This window comes from Salvelinus namaycush, chromosome 19 (genome assembly GCF_016432855.1).
Source record: "Salvelinus namaycush isolate Seneca chromosome 19, SaNama_1.0, whole genome shotgun sequence".
Classification (NCBI taxonomy): Eukaryota; Metazoa; Chordata; class Actinopteri; order Salmoniformes; family Salmonidae; genus Salvelinus; species Salvelinus namaycush.
In genome coordinates, this window is record NC_052325.1 from 24,987,618 (window position 1) to 25,014,269 (window position 26,652).

The 26,652-nt window shown below is 46.5% G+C and overlaps 1 protein-coding gene across 1 annotated transcript in view; it reads right to left on the reverse strand.

Annotated features, from left to right (window-relative positions):
• LOC120063950 (semaphorin-5B-like) overlaps window positions 1–26,652 on the reverse strand; it is a 181,388-nt gene that overhangs the window by 57,573 nt on the left and 97,163 nt on the right. Inside the window, exons 8-10 of the mRNA XM_039014259.1 lie at window positions 7,701–7,836; window positions 6,916–7,126; window positions 6,469–6,676 (exon numbers count right to left, since the gene is read on the reverse strand). Coding sequence (XP_038870187.1) covers window positions 6,469–6,676; window positions 6,916–7,126; window positions 7,701–7,836 — 555 coding nt within the window. The remainder of the gene's footprint in view (window positions 1–6,468; window positions 6,677–6,915; window positions 7,127–7,700; window positions 7,837–26,652) is intronic.

Sequence of the window (26,652 nt, forward strand, 5' to 3'; positions counted from 1 at the left end):
AAAGGGGGCATTGTTGGGGCTGTTTCTGGACCCAAGGAAGGCTTTTGATACTGTTAACCATGAAGAAAACGTTTCCCCCGATGCCTTGAGATGGATGAAATCATACCTTGAAGGCAGAAGAACTCAGTGTGTCAGAGTGAGCAATGAGCCGTCACCCACTCTTAGCTATGATGTGGGCATGCCCCAAGGGTCAATACTGGGGCCCCTCCTGTTCAGCCTGTACATTAATGATCTGCCTTCTGTCTGTACTGGGTCTGAAGTTCAAATGTATGCAGATGATACAGTGATATATATGCATGCAAAGAGCAAACAACAAGCTGCACAAGAACTCACTACTGTAATGGTCCAGGTTACAAAGTGGCTCAGTGACTCATGTTTGCATCTCAATGTGAAAAAAACTGTCTGCATGTTCTTCACAAAGAGGGCAACTGATGCTACTGAGCCAGATGCCTATGTGTCAGGGGAGAAGCTCCAGGTGGTATCTGATTTTAAGTACCTTGGCATCATACTTGATTCCATCCTCTCTTTTAAAAAGCAGGTGAAAAAGGTAACTCAAATAACCAAATTCAACCTAGCTCATTTCCGATTTATACAAAATTGTTTGACTACAGAGGTAGCAAAACTGTACTTCAAATCTATGATACTCTCCCACTTAACATACTGCTTGACTAGTTGGGCCCAAGCTTGCTGTACAACATTAAAACCCATTCAGTTGGTCTACAAACAGGCTCTCAAAGTTATTGATAGGAAGCCCAATAGCCATCATCACTGTTACATCCTAAGAAAGCATGAGATCCTGAGTTGGAAAAAACTTGTGCAATACACCGACGCATGTCTTGTATTCAAGATCCCAAATGGCCTGGCTCCCCCTCCACAGTACTTTTGTTAAACAGAAAGCCCAAACATATGGCAGCAGATCCACAAGGTCTGCCATGAGAGGTGACTGTATAGTTCCCTTAAGGAAAAGCACCTTTAGTCAATCTGCTTTCTCTGTGAGAGCTTCCCATGTTTGGAAAACACTGCCATCAGACATACACAACTGCACCACCTATCACACTTTCACAAAAAACATGAAGACATGGCTAAAGAGCAATCAGATTTGTGAACGTAATCCCTAGTTGTGTATTACCGCTTTCCATGTTGTCTGTTATCTGTAGCTTGTGAGGTGTGGAAACACTTTGCTGCTTTTATGGATTTTGTGATTTTGTCTTGTTGCTTTTTGTGCTATGTTGCTCTGTTTGCATGCTACATGTTGCTTGTCCTATGTTGCTCTGTGTGTGCCCACTGCTGATTGATTGTCTGTATCGTTATTGTAAAGTTAACATAGCTGGCCATATATGGATGTTAAATTTGACTTTATGGGTTGGTTATGTAGGCTTCTTCTAACCCATCGCTTTCTACTACATATAATAATACGATTAAAAGATATCTTTACATTAATATAAATAATTTATAAGTCAAAAAATGGATGTAGCAACTACAGATTGCCCCTTTTAGTCTATCAAATGTGTGCAAGTTTGAGCATGTGTCCATTAGGACCTTGGATTTTTTTATCAGCATGAATTAGATTGAGCAATAAAAGCCTCACTTTTATTCCATAGGCTGGGATCTGTACTATGCAGCTGTTGCAAGAGCGCATTTTTCACTGGCTGTCCACTGGTTTCAAAAACAATGATTGATAGGCAGCTTAAACTTCTTTAATTCAACCATTTTTGGGTTCAAATATGATTTGAATGTCATTAAGAAAACAGAGAAGTGTCACACAATTTTTTTTCACAAACATCCTTTCTGAATTTAAAAGTAATCCTCGAAGTAATCATCTAGTTTTTCAAAAGTGTCTGTAATTTGATTGCAGCATTTTTGCTGGTAACGTAACGGATTACAGTTACCGTTTTTTGTAACCGTTACTTCCCAACCCCGCATGTTAATGTTAGCTCTCTGTGTACATCCAAGGGCCAGCTGTGCTGTCTTGTTCTGAGCCAATTGCAATTTTCCTAAGTCCCTTTTTGTGGCACCTGACCACACGACTGAACAGTAGTCCATGTGCGACAAAACTAGGGCCTGTAGGACCTGCCTTGTTGATAGTGCTTTTAAGAATTTAGAGCAGCACTTTATTATGGAGAAACTTCTCCCCATCTTAGCTACTGTTGTGTTTTGACCATGACAGTTTACAATCCAGGGTTACTCCAAGCAGTTTAGTTACCTCAACTTGCTCAATTTCCACATTATTTATTACAAGATTTAGTTGATGTTTAGGGTTTAGTGAATGATTTGTCCCAAATACAATGCTTTTAGCTTTAGAAATGTCTAGGACTAATGTATTCCTTTCCACCCACTTTGAAACTAACTGCAGCTCTTTGTTAAGTGTTGCAGTCACTGTAGGATCTGACATGTAGTGTTGAGTCATCCGCATACATAGACACACTGGCTTTACTCAAATGGCATTAGTAAAGATTGGCATGTCATTAGTAAAGATTGAAAAAGTAAGTGGCCTAGACAGCTGCCCTGGGGAATTCCTGATTCTATCTGGATTATGTTGGAGAGGCTTCCATTAAAGAACACCCTCTGTGTTATGTTAGACAAGTAACTCTTTATCCACAATATAGCACTACAAATGTCATTAGTAAAGATTGAAAAAGTAAGTGGCCTAGACAGCTGCCCTGGGGAATTCCTGATTCTACCTGGATTATGTTGGAGAGGCTTCCATTAAAGAACACCCTCTGTGTTCTGTTAGACAGGTAACTCTTTATCCACAATATAGCAGGGGTGTAAAGCCATAACACATATGTTTTTCCTGCAGCAGACTATGATCAATAATGTCAAAAGCCACACTGAAGTCTAACAAAACAACCCCCACAATATTTTTATCATCAATTTCTCTCAGCCAATCATCAGTCAATTCTGCAAGTGCTGTGCTTGTTGAATGTCCTTTCCCATAAGCGTGCTGAAAGTCTGTTGTCAATTTGTTTACTGTAAAATAGCATTGTCAAACACATTTTTCCCCCTTAAGTTTACTCAGGGTTGGTAACAGGTTGATTGGTCAGCTATTTTACTAGGCAGGTCAGTTAAGAACACATTCTTATTTACAATGACAGCCTAGGAACAGTGGGTTAACTGCCTTGTTCAGGGGTAGAATGACAGATTTTTACCTTGTCAGCTCAGGGATTTGATCTTGCAACCTTTCAGTTACTAGTCCAACACTCTAACCACTAGGCTACCTGCCGCCACTTTATTTGAGCCAGTAAAGAGGGCTTTACTATTCTTAGGTAGCAGAATTACTTTTGCTTCCCTCCAGACCTGTGGGCACACACTTTCTAGTGGGCTTGAATTGAAAATATTGAAAATAGGAGGGGCAATATCGTCTGCTATTATCCTCAGTAATTTTACATCCAGATTGTCAGACCCCGGTGGCTTGACATTGTTGATATACAAAACAAAATTCACCTCTTCCACACTCACTTTACAGAATTCAAAATTACAATGTTTGTCTTTCATAATTTGGTCAGATATACTTTGATGTGTAGTGTCATCATTTGTTGCTGGCATGTCATGCCTAACATGCTGACCAAACCGCACGTGCGCGTGTCCATCGCGCAAGTTGATTTTGTTCACTCACACCAGAAGCGATCAGGACACGCAGGTTGAAATATCAAAACAAACTCTGAACCAATTATATTCATTTGGGGACAAGTCAAAAAGCATTAAACGCTTATAGCAATTTAGCTGGCTAGCTTGCTGTTGCTAGCTAATTTGTCCTGGTATATAAACATTGGGTTGTTTTATCTGAAATGCACAAGGTCCTCTACTCTGACAATTAATCCACAGCTAAAACGGTAAAACAAATATGTTTCTCGTCATCTCTCCTCCTTCCTTCAGCTTCTTTTTCTTCTTTGGACTTTATATTGTGGTTGGCAACCAACTTTACAGCATTACTACAACCAACCGGAGTGTGGACCTAAGTTAATCTTTCAATCCCACACATGGGTATATGCTCCTAAACACCAATGAGGAAATGAGAGAGGCCGGACTTGCAGCGTGTTGAGCGTCTGGCCACGCAGACGCTCGCTGACGTGTGCGAGCAGTGTGGGTGCAATGATTGAATAACACAAATTATCTTTGAAAGACAGGGTCCTGAAAAAGGGAAGTTTCTTTTTTTGCTGAATTTACATGTACAGTTGAAGTCGGAAGTTTACATACACCTTAGCCGAATACATTTAAACTCAGTTTTTCACAATTCCTGGCATTTAATCCTAGTAAAAATTCCCTGTTTTAGGTCAGTTAGGATCACCACGTATGTGTACATTTATTTTGCGACGCGAGCGATGTGGTCAGCATGTAAGTTTGCTAATCTTGCCAATGAAAAAATCATTAAAGTAGTTGGCAATATCAGTTGGTTTTGTGATGAATGAGCCATCTGATTCAATGAATGATGGAGCTGAGTTTGCCTTTTCCCCCAAAATTTCATTTAAGGTGCTCCAAAGCTTTTTACTATCATTCCTTATGTCATTTATCTTTGTTTCATAGAGTCGTTTCTTCTTCTTTTTATTCAGTTTAGTCACATGATTTCTCAATTTGCAATATGTTTGCCAATCAGTTGTGTAGCCAGACTTATTTGCTATTCCTTTTGCCCCATCCATCTCAACCATACAGTTTTTCAATTCCTCATCAATCCATGGGGATTTAACAGTTTTTACAGTCATTTTCTTAATGGGTGTGTGCTTATTAGTAACTGGAATAAGCAATTTCATAAGTGTGTCAAGTGCAGCGTCTGTTTGCTTTTCATTACACACCACCGACCAACAAATATTCTTTACATCAACAACAATAACACGAAACCACTACAAAACTTCAGTCTTCTTCACCTGCGAGATCGTCTGAGTCCAGCTATCCTGACAGCTAATGAACCTGGGGAGAATTTCTGTCTGTAATAAGGCCCTTTTGTGGGGAACAACTCATTCTGATTGGCTGGGCCTAGCTCGGCCTATGCCCTCCCATGCCCACATATGGCTGCGCCCTTGCCCAGTCATGTGAAATCCATAGATAAGGGTCTAATGAATTTATTTAAATTGACTAATTTCCTTATATGAACTGTAACTCAGTAAAATCGTTGAAATTGTTGCATGTTGCGTTTATATCTTTGTTCAGTATACATTTAATTGTTAGAGAACTACTACCACATATCACTTAAATTGGTACAGGACTCTCAACAACAAATATAGCCACTTCCAAGGCACGCCTTAAAATATGTTACTGAGGCAGTGATTCTTTCTCCTCCCACAATATTTCTCCGCAATGCACCATAATTTACAGTATGCTGCTGTAAATATGTAGCAAAACAGCAGTACAGTACTTTATTGCTGAATTGCATTGAAAATAAAATCAGCAACTGCTAATAGTGAATATTTAACTATGTATTACAGCATACCAACTGATATTTGGTGTTTTATATAATATTCACTTTAAGACTTAACAAAAGCTTAACTACTACATATCACTTACATTGGTACTGCACTCTCACTAACTAGGTACAATAAATATAGACGCTTACAAGACACATCTGAAAATATGTTAATAAATAAGAAACAACAATACCATGCATCCACTAGTGTTCAAAAGGTTTTTGGTGCTCCAAACATTTTACTGTATTTGGAATAAGAGTAAATTACTGCCAGCAATTGGCTAGTAAGTTACTGTAGAATTTCAAAACAATGTTAAAAGTATTTCTAAAAGAAAGTATATTACAATGTTATGTGGGGGTACAGCATTCTCACCCACGGGTGTAACAAATATAGTATCTTATAAGCCACACCTTAAAATATGTTCATGAGCCAGAGACTCTTTCCCCGCCTACTAACATTTTCCCACAATGCATCATAATTAATATTGTAAAAAATATATGGTATTTTACTGTGCATTCTAAGGTGTTTTACTGTAGAAATTACAGAAAGGTCTTACGGTGTGCTGTAAAACAAATGTATGGTTCTTTACTGTGCATCGTACACTAATCTACTGTATTCCGTTTACACAGTATCATACTGTTGATTAATACAGTAAGTTACTGATACAATTACAAAACAAATACAATTACAACTTGCCTTCATTTCATATAGCCGAAAACCTTTAAATGCTATATTTAAACTAACTACTTTAAATATAACATTTAAGGAAAATACATATGCAGACCTGTTAATAGGTTTTTTGGCTATATGAAAGGAAGGGAAGTTGTTTCCAAGTAAGCAATAAACAACACTCTGTACATTTTTATGGAAGTTTACAGAAACTATACTGAAACTTTACTGAAACGCAGAGATGTGATAGAGAATGTGTAATAATCCTCAATTTAAGGAACTCACGTCTCAGTCATGTAGTTGCAGCTTTTCCTAACATGTACTCTCCTATACGTTTGGGTTTGTTGGCCAGTTTGGCTTTTTGTGTTCTTGTACACATTGTAAAAGGTAAGAAACTCACGTCTCAGTCTTGTAGTTGGAGCATCTCTCCAATGGAATCTTCAGAACTCTGTTGTTGAGTCCTACAAACAGTGACCTATCACTGTGAAGGATCTGCAGGCTCAGGATTGGCTCCCGCACCCCAGGGGGGAGGAGCTGGATCTCCTCCAGGTAACACCCCTGAAGGCTCTTATTGGTGGTGGCCAGGGCCTTCAGGATGGTGCCGTATTCTGATTGGAGAAGAGAGGAGGAAGAGGATGATGAGAATTCGTTGGTTTGTACTGTAACAGTCAGGTCATGTGGTTAGGGAAAACTCAGGGTCCTATAATAGGTCAATAGAACGTCCTTTGGATAGACAGCTAGTGAAGGGTGCCGGCATTGATTGATTAATTAATTGGTTGATGATTGATTATTGGGTCTAACCTATTGACCTTGACCTTGACACCTGACATTTGAACTCTGTGCTGACCTGTGCCGATGTACATGACGTGGTAGAGGGTGTCGTGACCCTGTACGATGTCCACTACCAGCCTGGAGAAGCGCACATCATCCTGCATGACCAAGGGGTCCACAGAGACGGGCTGCACCACGTCGTTCATAAGGTACAGCCGCTGGGCGTCCTGGAGGCTGCGCTCCGTCAGACCATCGTTAGGACCGCCGTCGTCATCTATGGTTCCACACTGAGGAGGGGTGGAGGAGCGGTGGGAGAGGCGGGAGGAGTGAGAGGTTTAGTGAGAGTGAGTGAGAGAGAGAGAGGGGAAAGAGAGCGAGGGAAAGAGAAAAGAGACACATAATGAAAATGAAAAATGCCTCATGTTCACAGTCATTATTGTTTTGATTAAATTAATACTACATCTCAGGCTGTGGTCATTTCATTCTCATTTTGTCCTTACTACGCTTCAGCTGTGGTCATTTCATTCTCATTTTGTCCTTTAGTAATCACACTTATTCACACCTACAAGATAATGACTGTTACAATATAATGACTGTTACAATGTAATGACTGTTGTTGGGCTAAACAACATCTCTGGATCTGGCACACTACAGCAACAATATGCTCCTTAAATGCCATTCTTAAATACTGGATGACATGAATTGCTTCATAAAGCTACGGTTGCATTTCTTAAATGATGTGGGCTATGTGGTGCATGATCCCTAGTTCTTATATCAAATGCCTCCTGGATGCAGTGTCCTTTCGTCCTGGTTCTGGGGATACACAGGGTGGGCAGGATTACCCTCCAGACCAGCACTAACCTGGAAGTTGGGGATGGGGTTTGGGGTGGGCAGCCAGGTAGAGCGGGGGTTCTCCTGGGAACGGAAGGGCCCGTTGAAGGCCTGGGTGATGGAGCTAAGGTTAAATGCACACACTGCAGATGCTGCTATACTGTTCCTGTAGGACAGACAGAGAAAGGAGAGATAGGAGGGAGGCAGAGGGAGAGTGTGAGAGAGAGAGAGAGAGAGAGAGAGAGAGAGAGAGAGAGAGAGAGAGAGAGAGAGAGCGAGAGAGAGAGATAAAAAGAAAGAAAGAAAGAAAGAAAGAGAGGGGGGAAGGGAGAGAGGGAGAATGAGAGAGAGAGAATGAGAGAGAGAGAATGAGAGAGAGAGAGAGAGAGAGAGAGAGAGAGAGAGAGGGGGGGGAAGAGAGAGAAATGGGGAGGAGAGAGGGAGAGAGAGAGGGGGGAGAGAGAGAGAGAAAGAGAGAGAAGAAAAGGGAGAGGGAATGAGAGAGAGAGAAGGGGAATGGAGAGAGAGGGGGAGAGGGAGAGAGGGCGAGATGGAGAGGGGGAGAGAGGGAAAGAGGGAGAGAGGGAGTGAGTGAGGGAGAGAGAGAGAGAGAAAGGGGGAGGAGAGAGAGGGGGGAGAGGGAGAGGGAAAGAGGGAGATAGGGAGATGGAGAGGGGCAGAGGGAGAGTGAGGGGATGAGTGAGGGAGAGAGTGAGGGAGAGAGACAGTGTTACAAAACTCAGTGATGAGAGAAATTAGTGTTGCCCATATATATCTCTAACTGAGAGGTCAAATGAATCAAATTAATCACTACGTCTGTCTGAAAGTCTCATATTTTACAGATGCATTTAACACACCATCCATTTCTGCTGGAGGCTGTGTCTGTGCTTCACAATCGGCATGAGTGAATTAGGATGCAAACACACACACACAAACACACAAACACACATCCTCCCCAACCCCGGTATGAGGTGAATAAACCCAGTTAACTAGGGCAGTGTTTGGCTGTAACATTGTTTTCCCAGCGATCCTGTGCTCTTCTCCTCAGGACCATAGTATTCTGTGTCTGGGAACTGCCTTCCTTACTTTATATTCTCTTCTGGATAGATACTTCTGCTCCGCTCTGTGTGTGTGAGCGTGCGAGTGCGTGAGTGTGTATGCGAGTTCGTGTGTGTGTGTGTGTGTGTGTGTGTGTGTGTGTGTGTCAGTAGTGATCTACACTGAACAGACTTTACTGTACAATAAACTCTGTGCTCTCCTTTGTGTGGATGCCAGCACACTCATAACTGGGCTGGTGTACTGTAGCACGGAGATGGTGAGGACTACGATACAATAGGGCCCTATAGATTAACTCTCCTGTTATGTTCTTGTTATATAAGTTTACATATCGGTTATGGTCTTGCTACGTTGTGTTCTTGCAGAGTACAGTTTGTACGCTATATTCCATTCATGCCTTATGTAAGTGTATTGTCCTTATATAAGTGTATTGTCCTTATATAAGTGTATCTAGCAACCATCGTGGAGGTCCAATAAGCTCTGTAGAAATACATTAACACTGTCAGTAGTACCCTGGGGGGTGGCCGATGCCACGAAATGAGTTAAATACAATAACACTGTCAGTTCCGTGGGGGCGAGAGGATGCCACAAAATGAGCTCAATACAAACAAAGGAGATGGGAAACAGGTGGCTCATTGACTATACTATGAGGAGTAAAAACAGCCTGCAGCAGAATGAACAGCAGCTACTGCAGAGAGAGAGAGAGTGTGTGTATGTGTGTGTCAGCCTGTAGACTAACAGCAGCTACTGCAGAGAGAGAGAGAGTGTGTGTATGTGTGTGTCAGCCTGCAGACTAACAGCAGCTACTGCAGAGAGAGAGAGAGTGTGTGTATGTGTGTGTCAGCCTGTAGACTAACAGCAGCTACTGCAGAGAGAGAGAGAGTGTGTGTATGTGTGTGTCAGCCTGCAGACTAACAGCAGCTACTGCAGAGAGAGAGAGTGTGTGTATGTGTGTGTCAGCCTGCAGACTAACAGCAGCTACTGCAGAGAGAGAGAGAGAGTGTGTGTATGTGTGTGTCAGCCTGTAGACTAACAGCAGCTACTGCAGAGAGAGAGAGAGTGTGTGTATGTGTGTGTCAGCCTGCAGACTAACAGCAGCTACTGCAGAGAGAGAGAGAGTGTGTGTATGTGTGTCAGCCTGCAGACTAACAGCAGCTACTGCAGAGAGAGAGAGAGTGTGTGTATGTGTGTGTCAGCCTGCAGACTAACAGCAGCTACTGCAGAGAGAGAGAGAGTGTGTGTATGTGTGTGTCAGCCTGCAGACTAACAGCAGCTACTGCAGAGAGAGAGAGAGTGTGTGTATGTGTGTGTCAGCCTGTAGACTAACAGCAGCTACTGCAGAGAGAGAGAGAGAGTGTGTGTATGTGTGTATCAGCCTGTAGACTAACAGCAGCTACTGCAGAGAGAGAGAGAGTGTGTGTGTATGTGTGTGTCAGCCTGTAGACTAACAGCAGCTACTGCAGAGAGAGAGAGAGTGTGTGTATGTGTGTGTCAGCCTGTAGACTAACAGCAGCTTGTTTGCCCTGTTTCAGCGTGTTTCTGAAGTGAGTCTAGGATTCTGCACCGTGGTCAGTGAGTCTAGGATTCTGCACCGTGGTCAGTGAGTCTAGGATTCTGCACCGTGGTCAGTGAGTCTAGGATTCTGCACCGTGGTCAGTGAGTCTAGGATTCTGCACTGTGGTCAGTGAGTCTACGATTCTGCACTGTGGTAAGTGAGTCTGACACTACTGCACTGTGGTCAGTGAGTCTAGGATTCTGCACTGTGGTCAGTGAGTCTGAGACTTCTGCACCGTGGTCAGTGAGTCTAGGATTCTGCACTGTGGTCAGTGAGTCTACGATTCTGCACTGTGGTAAGTGAGTCTACGATTCTGCACTGTGGTAAGTGAGTCTGACACTACTGCACTGTGGTCAGTGAGTCTAGGATTCTGCACTGTGGTCAGTGAGTCTAGGATTCTGCACTGTGGTCAGTGAGTCTGGGACTTCTGCACCGTGGTCAGTGAGTCTAGGATTCTGCACTGTGGTCAGTGAGTCTAGGATTCTGCACTGTGGTCAGTGAGTCTAGGATTCTGCACTGTGGTCAGTGAGTCTGAGACTTCTGCACCGTGGTCAGTGAGTCTAGGATTCTGCACCGTGGTCAGTGAGTCTGATACTACTGCACTGTGGTCAGTGAGTCTAGGATTCTGCACCATGGTCAGTGAGTCTAGGATTCTGCACCGTGGTCAGTGAGTCTAGGATTCTGCACCGTGGTCAGTGAGTCTAGGATTCTGCACTGTGGTCAGTGAGTCTGGGACTTCTGCACCGTGGTCAGTGAGTCTAGGATTCTGCACTGTGGTCAGTGAGTCTAGGATTCTGCACTGTGGTCAGTGAGTCTAGGATTCTGCACTGTGGTCAGTGAGTCTGAGACTTCTGCACCGTGGTCAGTGAGTCTAGGATTCTGCACCGTGGTCAGTGAGTCTGATACTACTGCACTGTGGTCAGTGAGTCTAGGATTCTGCACCGTGGTCAGTGAGTCTAGGATTCTGCACCGTGGTCAGTGAGTCTGAGACTTCTGCACTGTGGTCAGTGAGTCTAGGATTCTGCACTGTGGTCAGTGAATCGGAGACTTCTGCACCGTGGTCAGTGAGTCTAGGATTCTGCACTGTGGTCAGTGAGTCTAGGATTCTGCACTGTGGTCAGTGAGTCTAGGATTCTGCACTGTGGTCAGTGAGTCTGAGACTTCTGCACCGTGGTCAGTGAGTCTAGGATTTCTGCACCGTGGTCAGTGAGTCTAGGATTCTGCACTGTGGTCAGTGAGTCTAGGATTCTGCACTGTGGTCAGTGAGTCTAGGATTCTGCACTGTGGTCAGTGAGTCTAGGATTCTGCACTGTGGTCAGTGAGTCTAGGATTCTGCACTGTGGTCAGTGAGTCTGAGACTTCTGCACCGTGGTCAGTGAGTCTAGGACTTCTGCACCGTGGTCAGTGAGTCTAGGATTCTGCACCGTGGTCAGTGAGTCTAGGATTCTGCACTGTGGTCAGTGAGTCTAGGATTCTGCACTGTGGTCAGTGAGTCTGAGACTTCTGCACCGTGGTCAGTGAGTCTAGGATTCTGCACTGTGGTCAGTGAGTCTGACACTACTGCACTGTGGTCAGTGAGTCTAGGATTCTGCACTGTGCTTAGTGAGTCTAGGATTCTGCACTGTGGTCAGTGAGTCTGAGACTTCTGCACCGTGGTCAGTGAGTCTAGGATTCTGCACTGTGGTCAGTGAGTCTAGGATTCTGCACTGTGGTCAGTGAGTCTGACACTACTGCACCGTGGTCAGTGAGTCTAGGATTCTGCACTGTGGTCAGTGAGTCTAGGATTTTGCACTGTGGTCAGTGAGTCTAGGATTCTGCACTGTGGTCAGTGAGTCTAGGATTCTGCACTGTGGTCAGTGAGTCTAGGATTCTGCACTGTGGTCAGTGAGTCTACGATTCTGCACTGGGGTAAGTGAGTCTACGATTCTGCACTGTGGTAAGTGAGTCTGACACTACTGCACTGTGGTCAGTGAGTCTAGGATTCTGCACTGTGGTCAGTGAGTCTAGGATTCTGCACTGTGGTCAGTGAGTCTGGGACTTCTGCACCGTGGTCAGTGAGTCTAGGATTCTGCACTGTGGTCAGTGAGTCTAGGATTCTGCACTGTGGTCAGTGAGTCTAGGATTCTGCACTGTGGTCAGTGAGTCTGAGACTTCTGCACCGTGGTCAGTGAGTCTAGGATTCTGCACCGTGGTCAGTGAGTCTGATACTACTGCACTGTGGTCAGTGAGTCTAGGATTCTGCACCATGGTCAGTGAGTCTAGGATTCTGCACCGTGGTCAGTGAGTCTAGGATTCTGCACTGTGGTCAGTGAGTCTGGGACTTCTGCACCGTGGTCAGTGAGTCTGGGACTTCTGCACCGTGGTCAGTGAGTCTAGGATTCTGCACTGTGGTCAGTGAGTCTAGGATTCTGCACTGTGGTCAGTGAGTCTAGGATTCTGCACTGTGGTCAGTGAGTCTGAGACTTCTGCACCGTGGTCAGTGAGTCTAGGACTTCTGCACCGTGGTCAGTGAGTCTGATACTACTGCACTGTGGTCAGTGAGTCTAGGATTCTGCACCGTGGTCAGTGAGTCTAGGATTCTGCACCGTGGTCAGTGAGTGAGACTTCTGCACTGTGGTCAGTGAGTCTAGGATTCTGCACTGTGGTCAGTGAATCGGAGACTTCTGCACCGTGGTCAGTGAGTCTAGGATTCTGCACTGTGGTCAGTGAGTCTAGGATTCTGCACTGTGGTCAGTGAGTCTAGGATTCTGCACTGTGGTCAGTGAGTCTAGGATTCTGCACTGTGGTCAGTGAGTCTACGATTCTGCACTGTGGTCAGTGAGTCTGACACTACTGCACCGTGGTCAGTGAGTCTAGGATTCTGCACTGTGGTCAGTGAGTCTAGGATTTTGCACTGTGGTCAGTGAGTCTAGGATTCTGCACTGTGGTCAGTGAGTCTAGGATTCTGCACTGTGGTCAGTGAGTCTGAGACTTCTGCACCGTGGTCAGTGAGTCTAGGATTCTGCACTGTGGTCAGTGAGTCTAGGATTCTGCACCGTGGTCAGTGAGTCTAGGATTCTGCACCGTGGTCAGTGAGTCTAGGATTCTGCACCGTGGTCAGTGAGTCTAGGATTCTGCACTGTGGTCAGTGAGTCTAGGATTCTGCACTGTGGTCAGTGAGTCTGACACTACTGCACTGTGGTCAGTGAGTCTAGGATTCTGCACTGTGGTCAGTGAGTCTAGGATTCTGCACCGTGGTCAGTGAGTCTAGGATTCTGCACTGTGGTCAGTGAGTCTGAGACTTCTGCACCGTGGTCAGTGAGTCTAGGATTCTGCACTGTGGTCAGTGAGTCTAGGATTCTGCACTGTGGTCAGTGAGTCTAGGATTCTGCACTGTGGTCAGTGAGTCTAGGATTCTGCACTGTGGTCAGTGAGTCTAGGATTCTGCACTGTGGTCAGTGAGTCTGAGACTTCTGCACCGTGGTCAGTGAGTCTAGGACTTCTGCACCGTGGTCAGTGAGTCTAGGATTCTGCACTGTGGTCAGTGAGTCTGAGACTTCTGCACCGTGGTCAGTGAGTCTAGGATTCTGCACCGTGGTCAGTGAGTCTAGGATTCTGCACTGTGGTCAGTGAGTCTGAGACTTCTGCACCATGATCAGTGAGTCTAGGATTCTGCACTGTGGTCAGTGAGTCTAGGATTCTGCACTGTGGTCAGTGAGTCTAGGATTCTGCACTGTGGTCAGTGAGTCTAGGATTCTGCACTGTGGTCAGTGAGTCTGAGACTTCTGCACCGTGGTCAGTGAGTCTAGGACTTCTGCACCGTGGTCAGTGAGTCTAGGATTCTGCACCGTGGTCAGTGAGTCTAGGATTCTGCACTGTGGTAAGTGAGTCTGAGACTTCTGCACCGTGGTCAGTGAGTCTAGGATTCTGCACCGTGGTCAGTGAGTCTGATACTACTGCAATGTGGTCAGTGAGTCTGATACTACTGCACTGTGGTCAGTGAGTCTAGGATTCTGCACTGTGGTCAGTGAGTCTGAGACTTCTGCACCGTGGTCAGTGAGTCTAGGATTCTGCACTGTGGTCAGTGAGTCTACGATTCTGCACTGTGGTAAGTGAGTCTGACACTACTGCACTGTGGTCAGTGAGTCTAGGATTCTGCACTGTGGTCAGTGAGTCTAGGATTCTGCACTGTGGTCAGTGAGTCTAGGATTCTGCACTGTGGTCAGTGAGTCTGGGACTTCTGCACCGTGGTCAGTGAGTCTAGGATTCTGCACTGTGGTCAGTGTGTCTAGGATTCTGCACTGTGGTCAGTGAGTCTAGGATTCTGCACTGTGGTCAGTGAGTCTGAGACTTCTGCACCGTGGTCAGTGAGTCTAGGATTCTGCACCGTGGTCAGTGAGTCTGATACTACTGCACTGTGGTCAGTGAGTCTAGGATTCTGCACCATGGTCAGTGAGTCTAGGATTCTGCACCGTGGTCAGTGAGTCTGAGACTTCTGCACTGTGGTCAGTGAGTCTAGGATTCTGCACTGTGGTCAGTGAATCGGAGACTTCTGCACCGTGGTCAGTGAGTCTAGGATTCTGCACTGTGGTCAGTGAGTCTAGGATTCTGCACTGTGGTCAGTGAGTCTAGGATTCTGCACTGTGGTCAGTGAGTCTGAGACTTCTGCACCGTGGTCAGTGAGTCTAGGATTTCTGCACCGTGGTCAGTGAGTCTAGGATTCTGCACTGTGGTCAGTGAGTCTAGGATTCTGCACTGTGGTCAGTGAGTCTAGGATTCTGCACTGTGGTCAGTGAGTCTAGGATTCTGCACTGTGGTCAGTGAGTCTGAGACTTCTGCACCGTGGTCAGTGAGTCTAGGACTTCTGCACCGTGGTCAGTGAGTCTAGGATTCTGCACCGTGGTCAGTGAGTCTAGGATTCTGCACTGTGGTCAGTGAGTCTAGGATTCTGCACTGTGGTCAGTGAGTCTGAGACTTCTGCACCGTGGTCAGTGAGTCTAGGATTCTGCACTGTGGTCAGTGAGTCTGACACTACTGCACTGTGGTCAGTGAGTCTAGGATTCTGCACTGTGGTTAGTGAGTCTAGGATTCTGCACTGTGGTCAGTGAGTCTGAGACTTCTGCACCGTGGTCAGTGAGTCTAGGATTCTGCACTGTGGTCAGTGAGTCTACGATTCTGCACTGTGGTCAGTGAGTCTGACACTACTGCACCGTGGTCAGTGAGTCTAGGATTCTGCACTGTGGTCAGTGAGTCTAGGATTCTGCACTGTGGTCAGTGAGTCTAGGATTCTGCACTGTGGTCAGTGAGTCTAGGATTCTGCACTGTGGTCAGTGAGTCTGAGACTTCTGCACCGTGGTCAGTGAGTCTAGGATTCTGCACTGTGGTCAGTGAGTCTGAGACTTCTGCACCGTGGTCAGTGAGTCTAGGATTCTGCACCGTGGTCAGTGAGTCTAGGATTCTGCACTGTGGTCAGTGAGTCTAGGATTCTGCACTGTGGTCAGTGAGTCTGACACTACTGCACTGTGGTCAGTGAGTCTAGGATTCTGCACTGTGGTCAGTGAGTCTAGGATTCTGCACTGTGGTCAGTGAGTCTAGGATTCTGCACTGTGGTCAGTGAGTCTAGGATTCTGCACTGTGGTCAGTGAGTCTAGGATTCTGCACTGTGGTCAGTGAGTCTGAGACTTCTGCACCGTGGTCAGTGAGTCTAGGACTTCTGCACCGTGGTCAGTGAGTCTAGGATTCTGCACTGTGGTCAGTGAGTCTAGGATTCTGCACTGTGGTCAGTGAGTCTGAGACTTCTGCACCGTGGTCAGTGAGTCTAGGATTCTGCACCGTGGTCAGTGAGTCTAGGATTCTGCACTGTGGTCAGTGAGTCTGAGACTTCTGCACCGTGATCAGTGAGTCTGAGACTTCTGCACCGTGATCAGTGAGTCTAGGATTCTGCACTGTGGTCAGTGAGTCTAGGATTCTGCACTGTGGTCAGTGAGTCTAGGATTCTGCACTGTGGTCAGTGAGTCTGAGACTTCTGCACCGTGGTCAGTGAGTCTGAGACTTCTGCACCGTGGTCAGTGAGTCTAGGACTTCTGCACCGTGGTCAGTGAGTCTAGGATTCTGCACCGTGGTCAGTGAGTCTAGGATTCTGCACCGTGGTCAGTGAGTCTAGGATTCTGCACCGTGGTAAGTGAGTCAGACTTCTGCACCGTGGTCAGTGAGTCTAGGATTCTGCACCGTGGTCAGTGAGTCTGATACTACTGCACTGTGGTCAGTGAGTCTGATACTACTGCACTGTGGTCAGTGAGTCTAGGATTCTGCACTGTGGTTAGTGAGTCTAGGATTCTGCACTGTGGTCAGTGAGTCTAGGATTCTGCACTGTGGTCAGTGAGTCTAGGATTCTGCACCGTGGTCAGTGAGTCTGGGACTTCTGCACCGTGGTCAGTGAGTCTAGGATTCTGCACTGTGTTCAGTGAGTCTAGGATTCTGCACTGTGGTCAGTGAGTCTGAGACTTCTGCACCGTGGTCAGTGAGTCTAGGATTCTGCACTGTGGTCAGTGAGTCTAGGATTCTGCACTGTGGTCAGTGAGTCTGAGACTTCTGCACCGTGGTCAGTGAGTCTAGGATTCTGCACTGTGGTCAGTGAGTCTGAGACTTCTGCACCGTGGTCAGTGAGTCTAGGATTCTGCACTGTGGTCAGTGAGTCTAGGATTCTGCACTGTGGTCAGTGAGTCTGAGACTTCTGCACCGTGGTCAGTGAGTCTAGGATTCTGCACCGTGGTCAGTGAGTCTAGGATTCTGCACTGTGGTCAGTGAGTCTGAGACTTCTGCACCGTGGTCAGTGAGTCTAGGATTCTGCACTGTGGTCAGTGAGTCTGAGACTTCTGCACCGTGGTCAGTGAGTCTGAGACTTCTGCACCGTGGTCAGTGAGTCTAGGATTCTGCACTGTGGTCAGTGAGTCTAGGATTCTGCACTGTGGTCAGTGAGTCTAGGATTCTGCACTGTGGTCAGTGAGTCTAGGATTCTGCACTGTGGTCAGTGAGTCTGAGACTTCTGCACCGTGGTCAGTGAGTCTGAGACTTCTGCACCGTGGTCAGTGAGTCTAGGATTCTGCACTGTGGTCAGTGAGTCTGACACTACTGCACCGTGGTCAGTGAGTCTGACACTACTGCACCGTGATCAGTGAGTCTGACACTACTGCACCGTGGTCAGTGAGTCTGACACTACTGCACCGTGGTCAGTGAGTCTGACACTACTGCACCGTGGTCAGTGAGTCTGACACTACTGCACCGTGATCAGTGAGTCTGACACTACTGCACCGTGATCAGTGAGTCTGACACTACTGCACCGTGGTCAGTGAGTCTGACACTACTGCACCGTGGTCAGTGAGTCTGACACTACTGCACCGTGGTCAGTGAGTCTGACACTACTGCACCGTGGTCAGTGAGTCTGACACTACTGCACCGTGGTCAGTGAGTCTGACACTACTGCACCGTGATCAGTGAGTCTGACACTACTGCACCGTGGTCAGTGAGTCTGACACTACTGCACCGTGGTCAGTGAGTCTGACACTACTGCACCGTGGTCAGTGAGTCTGACACTACTGCACCGTGGTCAGTGAGTCTAGGATTCTGCACCGTGATCAGTGAGTTCCTGCCGTGAATGGACAGTAATCAAACCCAAACTGAGGAAACCAGCTGCAATAACCAATTATCAGGCTGCAGCCGCAGCCACAGAGCTAGACACACTCCCTCCGTGCCTCCCTGACACGGTCGTTTCCCTGGGCCTGCAGACACAGCCACAGAGACAGACACACCCCCTCCCTGACACTGTGGTGTCCCAAGGCCTGTAGTCTGCAGCCAAGAGTTATGTTTTGACCACGGCTCTTGCAAATAAAGTCACACTTGTGCAGTTTAGACAGAAAGCTCTGCTTTACTGTATAAACCTCTGCCCAAGCACAGTGGGGGATATGGGCACTGTTGGTTACTGTTAACTGTTATCTAGTTTGTTAATAAAGATTTAGTCTATTTTAAAACCTCACCTTCCTTTCTTTCACAATGTGGTATTCTCTCTCACTCACACACACACACACACACACACACACACACACACACACACACATATATATGCTGGCAGTGAGCAGGGACGCGGTGAGCAGGGACGCGGTTTCGGTGTGTTTTCAATATGTGTATATATATTATTTAGTTGTTTTAAGGTTATCTTTGTCTCAATGTCACTAAGCACATATAAGGGTTGTGTGAAAGTTGAGGTGGTTTTTCTCCAGTGTGCAACCAGTGTGTGGGGCCAGTTGCAGTAGCAACTCATGGAGGGTTGGGGTTTGAAAAACATATTTGCCGACATTGTGTAAAGATTCCTGCTGCGTTGGGTTGTTCGGTGGTGTGTAGTCATAAAAGCTCAAAAAGTGGGGGTGTGGCTATCCAAATACCATTGAGAAATGTAACACTGAAGATGATTATTTATTTCTTGCTGGGAACTTTAACTGCACAGTCAGTGATTTAGATAGAAACCACAAAGAACCTCATATTGTAACAATATTGCCTTATTGTAACATATGAACTGTGATATTTGGCGGAGCCAACATGGAGGCACGAGACAGTACACATGGACCCATGTGAGAGAGAACACCATCTCTCTGGCCAGGTTAGATAGGTTTTATTGTAACACTGTGTGATGTTTGGAGCCAACATGGAGGTACGAGACAGAACACATGGGCTAATGTGAGAGAGAACACCATCTCTCTGGACAGGTTAGATAGGTTTCATTGTAACACTGTGTGATGTTTGGAGCCAACATGGAGGCACGAGACAGAACACATGGTCTAAAGTGAGAGAGAACACCATCTCTCTGACCAGGTTATATAGGTTTCATTGTTTTGAGCATCAATCTCAGGTCTGTAAATCCAGTGTGATAAAACCCCAGTGGGATGTTCTGATCATTGTTTAATAACAGAGGTGGTGTTCATTAACGCTGTAAAACCCAAAAGCGCATATTGGCATTTTAATATAACTTTATTGAGTGATGCTCACTTCAGGAAATGTTGTAGTTTTTTTCTGGGAGCGGTGGAGGTCTCAAAGGCCAGTTTTGTATCCCTTCAACAGTGGTGGGATATAGGGAAAATCCAGATTCAGTACACAATGAATGTCACCAGAGACATCACCAGATCAATGAACGTCCTAGAGTCTGAAATAGTGGAACTCCTGACGTTGGTTGAGACCACAGGAGATTAAGGCCATACTCAGGCACTCAAGAGAAAAAAAGCCGCATTGCCAGACCTGTTGGGCATCATAGCACAGGGGGCATTGGTGAGAAGAAAGTTTCAGGGAATCTCTGAAATGGATCCCTCATCCACATTTTTATTCGGTTTAGAGAAAAAGAATGGACAAAGAAGAATTATTCATTGCCTCAAATCAGCTGTTGGACAAGAGCTCACTATCCCAAGTGAAATTAGAAAGAGGGGAGCAGAGTTCGATGCTGAGCTCTACAAGTGTGAGTACAAAGAGGATAAAACAGTGACACAGCAGCTCCTTGATGGGATCCCATAGGTGGCTGCAGAAGGTAGAGCTAGAGCAACCATTGTCTTTGCAGGAGCTATACATTGCATTAAAAGGCATGTAAAATGGATGTGCACCAAGCATTGATGGGCTTTACTTTACTTTTTTAAGTATTTTGGGCCATGTTAGGAGAGGATTGGCTAGCAGTAGTTAATGATAGTTTGACCGAAAGTTACTACCGATAAGCTGCAGGAGAGCTGTCCTCACCCATCTGCCAAAAATGGGTGACACTAGTGAAAAACTGAAGAACTGGAGGCCGGGGACTTTATTGTGCACTGATTATAAGATCCTGTCCACGGCTTTGTCCAGCAGGCTAAGGGAGGTGATGGGGCAAATCATACATACGGACCAGTACTACTGTGTTCCCGGCAGGCAGATAGGGGATAACATTAACCTGATTCTGGATTTTTTTGACGTTTCTAGGTCTATTGGGTTGGATGCTGGTCTAATTTCAATTGATCAGGAAAAGGCATTTGACCGAGTTGAACATCAATACTTATGACACACTTTTGAGGAATTTGTTTTCAGCTCTGGTTATATTGCCATGATCAGGGTGATATATGGTGACACTGAAAGTGTATTGAAAGTTAACGGTGGCTTGAGTGCTCCTTTTAAAGTGTGTAGAGGTATTAGGCAGGGGTGTTCTTTGTCAGGAATGTTATATGCATCACTATAGAGCCACTACTAAATAGCATTAGAAGTCGCATTGAAGGGGTGAACCTTTCAGAGGATATTCCTATTCGTCTCTCAGCCTATGCTGATGATGTAGTTATTTCAGTGAAAAATTAAGCTGAGGTGGATAGTTTGAGTCTCATGGATGATCGGTTTAGGGGAATATCCTCTGCAAAGGTAAATTGGGAAAAAGTTGTGCTTTACAGATTGGGAAATGGTCTGGAGGGATCATGGCTTTGCCAGGGGGGCTGGAAGGGTGTAAGGGAGGTTTTAAGTATCTTGGAGTGTACCTACGGGATGAGGGGACAATGGGAAAAAATTGGAATGGGGTGCTTGAAATGGTAGAAGGGAGGATGAGGAGATGGCGTTGGTTGTTATCTCGTATGTCATACAGGGGGCACACTATTATTGTTAACAATATGGTTGCCTCTGCACTGTGGCACTGGTGTCAAAAGAGGAGGGGGTACAAGGTCTTGTACATCTTGCTAGTAGGGCTGCTGCTTTCCGGTTTCAGTTTATTCAAAGGTTGCTTTATGGCCCGGAAATGTGGCTGCATGAAGGCTCTGTCAGTAAAAAAAGTGGTTTATGCTTAATAATCACAAGAATAGGGTACAAGATGAAAACAACCCATTTCAAGTCTAGGGATTACACCCAATATCCCAGAGTCAGAAAGAAAGGCGTTATTACTGGATTTGAGAGAGTTGGAAAAGGTGGGTTTGGATGTGGTGAATGGGAAATACTTTTATTTATTTATATATATATATATATATAAATAAAGGGGGTGTGTCAAGGTTTTGAATAAAGATAAATTGAAGAATAGAAAATACACTCATTGGAGGGTAAAACTGGGCATTGGTGACAAGGTAAAGCCAACACAGAGAGCATTGTACAAGCCACCGTTACAAAAGGGCAATGGAGAGTTTTGCATGGCATCATTGCAGTTAATGCTTTTGTATCTGTTATTAACTCAGACGTTGGAGATGGATGTCCTTTTTGTAACATAAGAGATACAATGTTTCATTGTTTTATGGAGTGTGAGAGCATAAAGCCTCTTTTAAATACTGGAGTCTTTGTTTACAGCTGTAGGGGAGATTTTCAATAACACTGTTTTTATTTTGGGGTTTCAATACAGTAAGCAACAGAAAATAAAATGTCAACTGTTCCATGTTATTTTGGGACAAGCTTAGATGTCCATTGTTCTGAGTAGGAAACATAAAATAGACACGGCATATGGGCAGGATGTACGATGTGTTCTTAAAGGATTAGTCAAAGTCAGAATAAAAGTGGATTTTGAGTTCTTCTCGGCTGTAAAGTACCTCCCATTGTTTGAGGAGAAGTGGGCTTATGAAGGAGCGGTATGTTTTGTGGAGGAGGGGAAACTATTGTTTGTTGATGAAATAAGCTGAACGTATATATTTGTTTTTTTATTTAATTGAATTTATTTTTAATTAGAAATGACACATTTGTTGTTTAATTTCTGGCCGTGTGGCCGATACGTAAAGCTTATTAAATATCCGTGATACTATCAAGAGCAGTGTGCGGTTTCCTTTTTCCTTCATCTTGTTCAATTGTTGCCATGCACCTGCAAATAAGATTGCTCAGATGTGCGAGTGCCTTTTTGAATTTGTTTAATTTCTGAAAAGGCACAGTGTGCCATTATTTGTGTTAATAATTAAGTATAAAAAAAAGGTTTTATAAAAACTCACTCTCTCTCGCTTTCTATCTCTCCCCCTCTCTCTCTTCTCTCTCCCCCTTTCTCTTCTCCCCCCCCTCTCTCTCTCTCTCTCCCCCTCTCTCTCTCTTTCTCCCTCTCTCTCTCTCTCTCTCTCTCTCTCTCTCTCTCTTCTCTCCCCCCCCCATCTCTCTCTCTTTCTCCCTCTCGCTCTCTCTCCCCCCTCTCTTTTGACTGGCCTGTTCCCTGAGTCCCCTTGGTATTAAAACAGAACCTCTTAATCACACTCAGCTCACTCCGTATTTATGTCTTGATATGTAGGGGACCAGAGAGGGGGAAAGAGAGGGATGATCGGATGAAGGGAAGAGGGGAGGGTAGAAAGCAGTGCTTGGGGAGGATGAGCCCAGCCGAGGCAGATTTAGATTTTCTTTCTTCTACTCCTTTCACAAAAGGGACAATCATCAGCATAGTGGAGAGCAGAGCAGAGTGACGTCCCAAATGCCACCCTATTCCCTATATAGTGCACAAGTAGTAGTGCACTACTGTATATAGGGAATGCAGTGCCATTTGGGACGTAGCCCAGGGAGGACAGAAAAATATATAATCTGGAGTGCCCTTCATGTTCTCACCGAAACCAGCCAGCCGGTCAGACAGGTTGACACTGTACTGTTCCCTTATGGCTGGCTGATGTTCCCTTATGGCTGGCGGGTGTTCCCCTATGGCTGGCGGGTGTTCCCCTATGGCTGGCTGATGTTCCCCTATGGCTGGCGGGTGTTCCCCTATGGCTGGCGGGTGTTCCCCTATGGCTAGCTGGTGTTCCCCTATGGCTGGCGGGTGTTCCCCTATGTCTGACTGGTGTTCCCCTATGGCTGGCGGGTGTTCCCCTATGTCTGACTGGTGTTCCCCTATGTCTGACTGGTGTTCCCCTATGGCTGGCGGGTGTTCCCCTATGGCTAGCTGGTGTTCCCCTATGTCTGACTGGTGTTCCCCTATGGCTGGCGGGTGTTCCCCTATGGCTAGCTGGTGTTCCCCTATGTCTGACTGGTGTTCCTCTATGGCTGGCGGGTGTTCCCCTATGGCTGGCGGGTGTTCCCCTATGGCTGGCGGGTGGTCCCCTATGTCTGACTGGTGTTCCCTTATGGCTGACTGGTGTTCCCTTATGGCTGGCGGGTGTTCCCTATGTCTGGCGGGTGTTCCCCTATGTCTGACTGATGTTCCCTATGGCTGGCGGGTGTTCCCCTATGTCTGACTGACGTTCCCTATGTCTGACTGGTGTTCCCCTATGGCTGGCGGGTGTTCCCCTATGGCTGGCGGATGTTCCCTTATGGCTGGCTGGTGTTCCCCTATGGCTGGCTGATGTTCCCTTATGGCTGGCTGGTGTTCCCCTATGGCTGGCGGGTGTTCCCCTATGGCTGGCGGGTGTTCCCCTATGGCTGGCGGGTGTTCCCCTATGGCTGGCGGGTGTTCCCCTATGGCTGGCGGGTGTTCCCCTATGGCTGGCGGGTGTTCCCCTATGGCTGGCGGGTGTTCCTCTATGGCTGGCGGGTGTTCCCCTATGTCTGACTGGTGTTCCCTTATGGCTGGCGGGTGTTCCCTATGGCTGGCGGGTGTTCCCCTATGTCTGACTGATGTTCCCATACGGCTGGCTGGTGTTCCCCTATGGCTGGCTGGTGTTCCCCTATGGCTGGCTGATGTTCCCTATGGTTGGCTGATGTTCCCTTATGGCTGGCGGGTGTTCCCCTATGGCTGGCGGGTGTTCCCCTATGGCTGGCGGGTGTTCCCCTATGGCTGGTGGGTGTTCCCCTATGGCTGGCTGCTGTTCCCCTATGGCTGGCTGCTGTTCCCCTATGGCTGGCGGGTGTTCCCCTGTGGCTGGCGGGTGTACCCCTATGGCTGGCAGGTGTTCCCCTATGGCTTGCGGGTGTTCCCCTATGGATCGCTTGTGTTCCCCTATGGCTGGCGGGTGTTCCCGTATGGCTGGCTGGTGTTCCCGTATGGCTGGCTGGTGTTCCCTTATGGCTGGCTGGTGTTCCCTTATGGCTGGCTGGTGTTCCCCTATGGTTGGCTGATGTTCCCTATGGCTGGCTGGTGTTCCCCTATGGCTGGCGGGTGTTCCCCTATGGCTGGCGGGTGTTCCCTTATGGCTGGCTGATGTTCCCATACGGCTGGCTGATGTTCCCATACGGCTGGCTGATGTTCCCATATGGCTGGCGGGTGTTGCACTATGGCTGGCGGGTGTTCCCTTATGGCTGGCTGATGTTCCCATACGGCTGGCTGATGTTCCCATATGGCTGGTGGGTGTTCCCCTAAGGCTGGCTGGTATTCCCTTATGGCTGGCTGGTATTCCCTATGGCTGGCTGGTGTTCCGCCATGGCTGGCGGGTGTTGCCCTATGGCTGGCTGGTGTTGCCCTATGGCTGGCTGGTGTTCCCCTATGGCTGGCTGGTGTTCCGCTATGGCTGGCTGGTGTTCCCCTATGGCTGGCTGGTGTTCCCCTATGGCTGGCTGGTGTTCCCCTATGGCTGGCTGGTGTTCCCCTATGGCCAGTGTTATGGGAGTAAAAGGCTGATGTCCTCAACCACACCAGCCAGGCAGTCGTACAGATGAGCTTCAATGCCATACAACTGTCCTTCCGTTGCCTCCAACTGCTCTTAAATGCAAACAAAACAAAATGCATGCTTGTCAACCGATCGCTGCCCACACCTACCCACCCGTCCAGCATCACTACTCTGGACAGTTCTGACTTAGAATATGTGGACAACTGCAAATACCTAGGTGTCTGGTTAGACTGTAAACTGTCCTTCCAGACTCACATCAAACATCTCCAATCCAAAGTTAAATCTAGAATTGGCTTCCTATTTCGCAACAAAGCATCCTTCACTCATGCTGCCAAACATACCCTTGTAAAACTGACCATCCTACCAATCCTCGACTTCTGCGATGTCATTTACAAAATAGCCTCCAATACCCTACTCAATAAATTGGATGCAGTCTATCACAGTGCCATCCGTTTTGTCACCAAAGCCCCATATACTACCCACCACTGCGACCTGTACGCTCTCGTTGGCTGGCCCTCGCTTCATACTCGTCGCCAAACCCACTGGCTCCAGGTCATCTACAAGACCCTGCTAGGTAAAGTCCCCCCTTATCTCAGCTCACTGGTCACCATAGCAGCGCCCACCTGTAGCACGCGCTCCAGCAGGTACTATATCTCTCTGGTCACCCCCAAAACCAATTCTTCCTTTGGCCGACTCTCCTTCCAGTTCTCTGCTGCCAATGACTGGAATGAACTACAAAAATCTCTGAAACTGGAAACACTTATCTCCCTCACTAGCTTTAAGCACCAGCTGTCAGAGCAGCTCACAGATTACTGCACCTGTACATAGCCCATCTATAATTTAGCCCAAACAACTACCTCTCCCCCTACTGTATTTATTTATTTAGCTCCTTTGCACCCCATTATTTCTATCTCTACTTTGCACATTCTTCCACTGCAAATCTACCATTCCAGTGTTTTACTTGCTATATTGTATTTACTTCGCCACCATGGCCTTTTTTTGCCTTTACCTCTTATCTCACCTCATTTGCTCACATTGTATATAGACTTATTTTTCTACTGTATTATTGACTGTATGTTTGTTTTACTCCATGTGTAACTCTGTGTTGCTGTATGTGTCGAACTGCTTTGCTTTATCTTGGCCAGGTCGCAATTGTAAATGAGAACTTGTTCTCAACTTGCCTACCTGGTTAAATTAAGGTGAAATAAAATCAAATAAAAAAAGTGACACAGGCTTTGTCCCGAATGGCAAACCCCTATGGGCCCTGGTCAGTAGTGTGCTATTAAAGGAACATGAAGCCATTTGGGACACATAAAGTGCCTGCCGCTGCACCTGCTTACTGCAGTTCAGTGCATATGAGTGGTGAAGGCTTCTATGATGATGAATCATAGAGAGGAGTCTAGCATGGATGGTGCTCATCATCACACCAGATGGCCCATATATACTGCACTGTATGTGTGCCATAGAGACACTTGCATCCCAAAATACTTTCTAACACACACACACACACACACACACACACACACACACACGCGCGCGCGCGCGCTAATGAAGGCACGCATATACGCATGCACGTACGCATACACACACACACACACACACACACACACACACACACACACACACACACACACACACACACACACACACACACACACACACACACACACACACACACACACACACACACACACACACACACACACACACACTTCCACCACAGAATACAGCAACAGATGTGCTCTGCCTATCTTTGGCAGGCTCCAGTCTAAGCAGGGTATATGGAGCTAATTCAGTCTGTGCACATCACATCAGTTGAACAAATACACTGTAAAAATACATGAAGTGTGCATTCCATATGGAACACTATTCCCCATGTAGTGCACACACACACAAGTCGTACACTATATAGAAAATAGGTGTGATT